This window comes from Cannabis sativa, chromosome 1 (assembly GCF_029168945.1).
Source record: "Cannabis sativa cultivar Pink pepper isolate KNU-18-1 chromosome 1, ASM2916894v1, whole genome shotgun sequence".
Classification (NCBI taxonomy): domain Eukaryota; kingdom Viridiplantae; phylum Streptophyta; class Magnoliopsida; order Rosales; family Cannabaceae; genus Cannabis; species Cannabis sativa.
Window position 1 is genome coordinate 48,546,404 of NC_083601.1, and position 7,916 is coordinate 48,554,319.

Sequence of the window (7,916 nt, forward strand, 5' to 3'; positions counted from 1 at the left end):
TATCTTTCGAGATTAAACGGTGCGAAATTGCTAATGAACGTTCCTCCATTAGGGAGGATTACTCACTAAAACAAACGCGATGTAAAACCAACAATGGAGATCGAATGTCTCTTGATTAAAAGCGCATTATTTAAAATAAAATATGTATTTTGTATAATCATTTTATTCGATATTATAATAATGAAAAATTACAAATTAAAGTTGGTTTAAATAAAAAATCAACTTTAATTAATTTTCAATTATTATTTAATTCGAAAAATAAATTCGAATAAATATCGAACAAGTTCCATAATATAATAATGAAAAATTACAAATCAAAGTTGGTTTAAATAAAAAATCAACTTTAATTAATTTTCATTTATTAATTAAATTCGAATGATAAATGAAACAAATTTGAAAATATCTTGTTTAAGTTGTTTTAGAAGAATCTAAAAACAATCAACTTAAATATCTTTCAAATTAGATTTAATTAAATTAAAATTAAGTTGTAACCACTTAATTTGAAAATATTCCATTTTAAGTTAATATTCGAAAAGATATTAACTTAAAAAATATCTTAAGAATCTTAATAACCAATGCCTAAAATTTCTCAACTTAATTTTAAAATTTTAAATCCAAAAGATATTCAGATTTAAGTTGGTTAGTTATAGATAACTAAATATCAACTTAAATAGGAATATTTAATGAAAAATTTAAATTAAGCTTCAGAAAGAATCTAGATGGTTATAATTCTATGTTTAATTAAATACAAGAAAATACATATAGTTTAGCTTAGAATATAAAATTCTTTAAACTATGGTTTTCTTAAATTAATTTCAAAATAAATGAAATTAATTATGTTGCTAATCAATTTTATTAGGTTAAACTAGTGTAATTAACCTAGTACAGTTATTCAAATCAGGCAAATGGGCCTTCACAATTGGGGTGGTTCATGTGAGGGGGTGCTGGGTTCAGTATGTCGTACCCACTACTATGGCTCCCAACTCTCACACAAGGCCCAAAAGAGAGGAATTTAACCTTAAAATGAACAACTGTTATTAATTGAATAAGCCCAAAAACTAAATGGGCCTAAATAAAATCTATCAAGAACTATGACATTTTATTTAGCAACAACAACCTATATGCATCTATAATGAAATTAAACACATAGGCTCACACATGCACACTTTGGATGGGTCCTATCATGTTGCTAGGTCATACACAGATGAAAGAAGATTGTAAATATACCTGTTACAAATTATTTACTTGACCAAGGGAGCCATAAGTTAAAATCAGATCATTGGATCTGTCAACAAGTTAACCATGGCTATTTGCAATCAAGCAATAATAGGTTTTAAAAAACTTACACACAAGCTAAAACACATACTCCTGCAACAAGGTTAGCTGGATAGTTGGATGTAGGATTTATTTAATTTTAAATAAATAATTTCGAAAAAAAAAAATTAATTAAAAAATAATTTTCGAAAATTTAAAAAAAAAATTGAAAAAAAAAATTCGAAATTAAATTAAAAAAAATTTAAATTTAAAATTAAACCTACAATTTTGAAAAATTAGGTTTCAACCAACCTAAATATCATTTCAAAAATTTGCTAACTACTTTTAAAAATTAAATGTTATTTTATAAATAAAAATTAAATAAAAAATTAAAAAAGATAAATGAATATCTTTTTTTTTAGATTTTAAATGTAATTTAAATAAATAAAATAATAAAATTTAAAAGTTAGCAAAATATCTTACATCTATTTAAAATTACATGATTATAGTTATCTTATTTTAAATTTAAATAAGGTCAAATTATTTAAAAAACATTTAAAATCTGACTTTAAATTTAAAAATAAGATAAGATATAATCAAATTTAAAAATAAGATAGATAATTAAGCAAAAAAGATAGATATTGACTATTTCAAATTCAAATTACACTAATATCATGAATTAAATTTAAAAAATATTAAATTAATTCATTATGATAATTAGAGTTGAATTAGGAATAGTAAATATATAAATACAGAACTACTCAAAAATTGGAAGTTAATTCCATGAAAAAACGATGAAAAATGAAAAAATTGCAAGCTGTACGGACGTGATGCTGTGCATACCCGTCCGCGCGCGTGCTGAGGGTGCTGGGCCGAGTTTTCTCGGCGGAATGTGTGTCACGCATGATTTCCACGCGAGCAGGGGGAAATCCAGCAACCTTATCTTTTTTCGAATCTTCAAAAAATCATAACTAATTCAAATTAAATCAAAATTGAGTTCTGTAAAAAAGTAACTTGCTTAATTTTTTCCATACTATCCAATAAAATAATTCCAGAAACATATATTTAATTATTTTTCACGAAAATTCACAAACATCAATCAATCATCAAATAACACTCAATACAACATGATACCATCCAAAACATCAAACAATCGTTTTAAAGTCCAATTTTCTTGCAAGCAAATCAATTACCATGGCTCTGAGGCCAGTTGTTGGAAATTATTTTAAAAGGATCTTAGATCTACTCACAAGTATGTTGATTAACACCCTAAATATGAACTTTCTAAAACGATGAAATAAACACATATAAAGTTTAGGAAACCTTACATTGGGTGCAGCGGAATTAAATGACTCATTCCGTTCAGATCTCTAACCCTTGTTTCCTTTCTGTCGCAGAGTATTATCAAGACCTAAAACTGGATCTCTTTCCTGAATCTTTGATGCTGAAACTCCTTTGCTGATGATCTTTCTTCACTATCTTCCTCACTATGATTTAGGTATTGCTTGCTGTGTGTGGGCACTACTCTAATCACTAAGGGGTTTCGAAATTATCAAGGAAAAAGGGAGAGAGAGGGTGGCGGCCAAGGTAGAGAGAGAAAGGCTCAGGTTTTCTGAATCAGAAGTGTAATTTTCCTGAAGCCTTCACTACCTATTTATAGCATTCCACTAGGGTTAGGTTTGAATTATTTGGCATTAAAATAATGAAAATATCAGTTTAAATTCCCTACAAAAGTGGCCGGCCATGGCTTATTGGGTTTGGGCCTTGCTTTTTGCAATTTTGCAGTTTTAACACTTTTGTATCTGATTTTCTCAAAAACGCCAATTTTCTAATTCAACCATTTAAATGCCAATTCTAATTGTTTAATAACTATAAATAATTATTAAATAATATTTTCATTTATCATATTTATTAATTGAACCATACAAAGTATCATAATTAACAAATATGCCCCTAACAACTCTTTCTTTACAATTTCACCCTTACTTAGTGAAAATTTCACAAATAGACATAGTCTAATTTGAGAATTATAATTGATTAATCAAAACCAATTACATGAGTCTTACAAACAATATTATCTCAACTAGTGCGGGGACCATGGGTCTATATAACCGAGCTTCCAATAAGTAGATAAAGAATTTAGCACTAAAATTCACTAACTTATTAATTCTTCGTTGAATCCACGCATAGAACTTAGAATTGCACTCTCAGTATATAGAATGCTCTATATGTTCCACCATATAGACGCATCATTAGTTATCCATTGTTATAATCCTAATGTGATCAATGATCCTCTATATGAATGATCTACACTGTAAAGGGATTAGATTACCGTAACACCCTACTATGTATTTTATCCTTAAAACACTTGACCCCGTATAAATGATATTTCATCTTATGTGAAATGAGTACTCCACCATTTATGTTTGTTTGGTCAAGCTCGAAGGAGATTATCCTTTGCTTACTATTCGCCAGATAGAAGCTATAGATTCCATGTTTATGTTAGCGCTCCCACTCAATTGCACTACCGTGTTCCTAAAATGTACGTATCACCCTGACCTAAAAGTAGGCTTAACTAACAAATCAAAGAACACGAATAGCCTTTCAAGATTGAGCCTAATCATAACAAGATTAAGAACATTTGATCTAGGATCAACTTGGCGATATTGACTTGAATAGATTTTACGGTAAGTTTAATTAAATCTAAGTCAAAGTTCAATATCGGTCCCTTCCGATGCGTACTCCATGCATCCAACCTGAGCTTTACTTTAACCAATGTTCTGGAAAGAACATAGCATTTCTCCAAATGCAAGCAAACTCTTGTTGTAGATTATCATATCAGTAAAACCCTGTGTCTGATAAATCTAGGAAACTTTATTCACATAGTCATGTTTACTTTCCAATGTGATGACAACACAATAAACAGGATCAAGTATGAGAAAAGGGTTTAAGATGAATTTATAAATCAAATAGACAAGCAATTGATAAAGTGAACCAAAACATACACAAATGAATGAAAAATACTTCTGTTTCTTTATTGATGTAAAATAGATTATATTGAAATGGAGTTTTATTTAGGGCATAAAACCCAACAAAAATTCCCAACAAGACCAAGCAAATGTGCATTGAACAAGCACATGGAACTCAGTTTCAGCAAACACATTGCAGAATGGACAAGTGGCTTCAGTTAATACCTTTTTAATGCAGAGATTTATCTTTGTGGAGAGGCACTTAGAGGCCGCACGCCAAATGAGATCCTTAGACTTAGGAGGCACCTTCTCAGCCCACATTTTCTTCCAAAACTCCCCTGTTGCCGTTGGTGTTGGCCCAAGCTTCTAATCTTGGATTAACTTGTAGGCACTTCTAACAGAATAAAAGCCATCCTTCTCATTTAGCCAATACCAGGTGTCTTCATAAGTAGTATGGCTAATTGGGATGCCAAGAATTACAGCTGCATCAGTAGGAGAAAACAAGTCTCTAACCACATCAACATCCCAATTTAAGGAACCAACTTGGAAGAGGCTACTCACATTGAAGTTCTCGAGTCCAGGAGTAACTGGGACTGGTGTAGGCCGGTTTACAATAGGAAGCCAAGGGTCTTCAGTGATTCTCACAGTCGTACCCGAACCAATACATTTCCGCAAGCCCATTTTGACAACATCTTAGGCCGCATATATACTGCTCCAAATAAAACTTGGATTAGATCCTAATTCAGCAGTAAGATAGGTTCCTTGTGGGTAATACCTTGCTTTAAAAATTTTACTAGCAAGAGTATCATGGTTAACGAGAAGCCTCCAACCTTGCTTACCAAGCATAGCAAGATTAAAGTCTCTTAAGTTTCTGAAGCCCATTCCACCTTCACACTTATGCTTTGTCATCCGATCCCAACTCATCCATATAATACCACTCCCTTCACCATTAGAAGATGAGATTTTCCACCAGAAATTAGCCATCAAGCGTTCAATTTCCTTACACGTTCCTACCGGTAATAGGAAGACGTTCATATCATACGATGGAAGCGATTTCACAACAGTCTTAAGCAGTACTTCCTTCCCAGCCCGAGAAAGTTACTTTCCCTCCCAAGAGTTTATTCTCTTTATTATTCTCTCCTTTAGGAAGCCTAACACCGCCTTTTTATTGCGACCAACAATGCTATACAATCCCAAATACATACCATCAGCCCCAGCCTCATTAATGTTCATGAAATCACATATTCGGGTCCTGGTAATCCCGCGGGTGTTCGAACTGAAGAAGACGGATGACTTCTGGATATTGACTCTTTGGCCCGACGCACCTTCAAAACTCTGAAGCAAGAGCATTAACTGAGCAGCTTCATCTTCGGTAGCTTGGCAAAACACATAACTGTCATCCGCGAATTGTAGATGGGAAACAATTGGCGCATTTCGAGCCACTTTACAACAAATGATTCGTCTACTAATCTCGAATTGACGAATTAGAGAGGATAGGCTTCCGCACATACTATAAAGAGGTAGGGAGATAAAAGACATCCTTTACGTATCCCTCTTGAAGGAGTTATTGGACCCACTTTTTGACCGCTATTAAGAACATGATAGTGAACCAAATTAACACAACTCATAGTTAAAGTTGTCCATCGTTCACTGAATTGCATCACACGAAGAACAGTTCCTGAGAATCCCCATTCCACTCGGTCGTAAGCCTTGCTCATGTCGAGCTTTATTGCCATGTACCCCTTACGCCCCGTAGTTTTTCGCTTTAGGTAGTGCATCACTTCAAAAGCCACCATAACATTATCAGATATTAAACGACCTGACACAAACGCACTTTGTGTTTCAGAGATGGCCTCATTAAGAACACCCTTCATTCTATTGGCTAGGACTTTCGAAGCAATTTTGTATAAGACATTACACAAGGAAATCGACCTCAAGTCACTTATTTGGGAAGGATTCTTCTTTTTCGAAATTAAAACAATATGAGTGTCATTGATGGAATTCGGAAACTTGCCAGATTCAAAGAAATCTTGAACAAAACGAATTACATCACTTCCCATAATATCCCAGTGTTTTTGATAGAACGCCAGATTCATGCCATCGGGTCTCGGAGATTTGTCTGGATGCATTTGAAAAAGGGCTCTCCTAACTTCATCTTCCACAATAGGGAGCAGCAGGCTTTCATTTTGCTCATCAGTTTCCGTGGGCCAAATCCCATTCAAAGTCGCACCTAACTCAATACCAGAAGAGTGGAAAAGGTCTTGGAAATACCCCTTGATAACATCTTGCAAACCCGACTCCCAAGTCACCCACCTGCCTCCTTGATCTTGTAATTGAGATATTCTATTATTCCTCTTACGAGAACTAGCAACCGAGTGAAAGTATTTGCTATTTTTATCTCCCGAATTCAACCAAAATTGCTTCGAACGTTGTTTCCAAAAAGTTTCACGCTGAGTTAAGACTTCATAAAGCTTAGTCTTACCTTCCTCATGTTGCTGAATAGACACGGGGTCTCTTCCCCACTTCGAGTTTCCAATTTGCGCTTTGCATTTAGCTATTCGTTTCTTGAAACTACCAGTAATGTCTTTACCCCATTTTCCTAACACTTCCTCGCAATGCCGAATCTTCTCCTGAATTGTACAATTGCCCGATCCTACCCAACAACTTTCCACCAACACCTTGCACATCGGTTCCCGGAGCCAAGCGTTCTTGAAACGAAAAGAAGAAAAGGTTGTAAGAGAGACGGTACCTTGAAAAACCAGCAGCAATGGGCAATGGTTAGATGTTGAAACTTCGAGGTTGAAAAGAGAAGCTTGGGAAAATAAATTCAGCCATCCATTGTTCACCAAGGCTTTGTCAAGCCTTTCCTCTATCCAATTATCACTATCCCTCCCTTTCTCCCAAGTGAAAGGCTAACCTTGGAGAGGCATATCAATCAGCTCACACTCACTAAGCACCTCTCAAAACCCATCAATCAACCAATCAGGATACTTACGGCCCCCCTCTTTTCTGAGTGATCCCCCAAATTGTTCATATCTCCTATAAGGCACCACGACAAAGCATTAGTGTTTTTAAGAGATCGAAACATATCCCATGTTTGAGTACGAATCTCTCTCTTAGGCTCCCCATAAACCCCTGTAAGCCGCCAAATAGGATACCCGTGAAGATGAATAAGAGCATCAATATTGTGAAACGAGAACCCCTGTATTTCGACTTCTTTTTCAAATTTCCAGAGTAAAGCTAGACCCCCACTATGTCCACGTGAGTCAACCACAAAGCAACCTTCAAAACCCAATTGGGTCTTAAGTCTTTCCATACCATCCTTATTACACATAGTCTCACAAAGAAATAAAAAATTAGGCTTCTTATGGGACACAAGGTCCACTAAGAATTGTTTGGCCCGTAGGTTCCCAAGCCCACGACAATTCCAACTCAAAAGACTCATTGCTTTGGGCGGGTCTGGAAACTAGAACCCGCCAAAGGCCCATTTTTTGAGAGCCCAGTGTTGTCAATTTCAATTACTTCCATTATGTCATCAAGAGTTCTCCCCTGTAGGCCCATACCTTCCACAAAAGTATTACCTGGCCTTTTCCTCTTTGAGTCGACTATAGTAGTTATATCAGAATCAAAGAAATTTCTATTATTACTGACATTCAGAGCTGCATCTTCCCCATTTATCCCAATATCCCATCA

At 34.6% G+C, this 7,916-nt stretch overlaps 2 protein-coding genes across 2 annotated transcripts; both read right to left on the reverse strand.

Annotated features, from left to right (window-relative positions):
* Positions 1–4,589: 4,589 nt before the first annotated feature.
* Positions 4,590–4,904, reverse strand: LOC115702292 (uncharacterized). The gene has a single exon (XM_030629739.2). It carries the CDS (start codon positions 4,902–4,904, stop codon positions 4,590–4,592), a length of 315 nt encoding a protein of 104 aa, XP_030485599.2.
* A 12-nt stretch (positions 4,905–4,916) lies between these two features.
* LOC133034911 (uncharacterized) lies at positions 4,917–7,557 on the reverse strand. The gene is made up of 4 exons (XM_061110423.1): positions 7,219–7,557; positions 5,770–7,135; positions 5,429–5,665; positions 4,917–5,233 (listed from the first exon to the last, which is right to left on the reverse strand). Exons 1-4 carry the CDS (start codon positions 7,555–7,557, stop codon positions 4,917–4,919), a joined length of 2,259 nt encoding a protein of 752 aa, XP_060966406.1.
* Between the last annotated feature and the right edge of the window lie 359 nt (positions 7,558–7,916).

Bases quoted from the DNA above. Each gene is read 5' to 3' on its own strand.
- LOC115702292 (XM_030629739.2), bottom strand. From the start codon at position 4,904: ATGGGCTTGCGGAAATGTATTGGTTCGGGTACGACTGTGAGAATCACT.
- LOC133034911 (XM_061110423.1), bottom strand. From the start codon at position 7,557: ATGTGTAATAAGGATGGTATGGAAAGACTTAAGACCCAATTGGGTTTT. The intron at 5,666-5,769 runs GTAAAGGATGTC...TTTGTTGTAAAG, and splicing joins AACTCCTTCAAGAGGGATAC to TGGCTCGAAATGCGCCAATT. The intron at 5,234-5,428 runs GTATGTATTTGG...TATTACCGGTAG, and splicing joins TAATGAGGCTGGGGCTGATG to GAACGTGTAAGGAAATTGAA.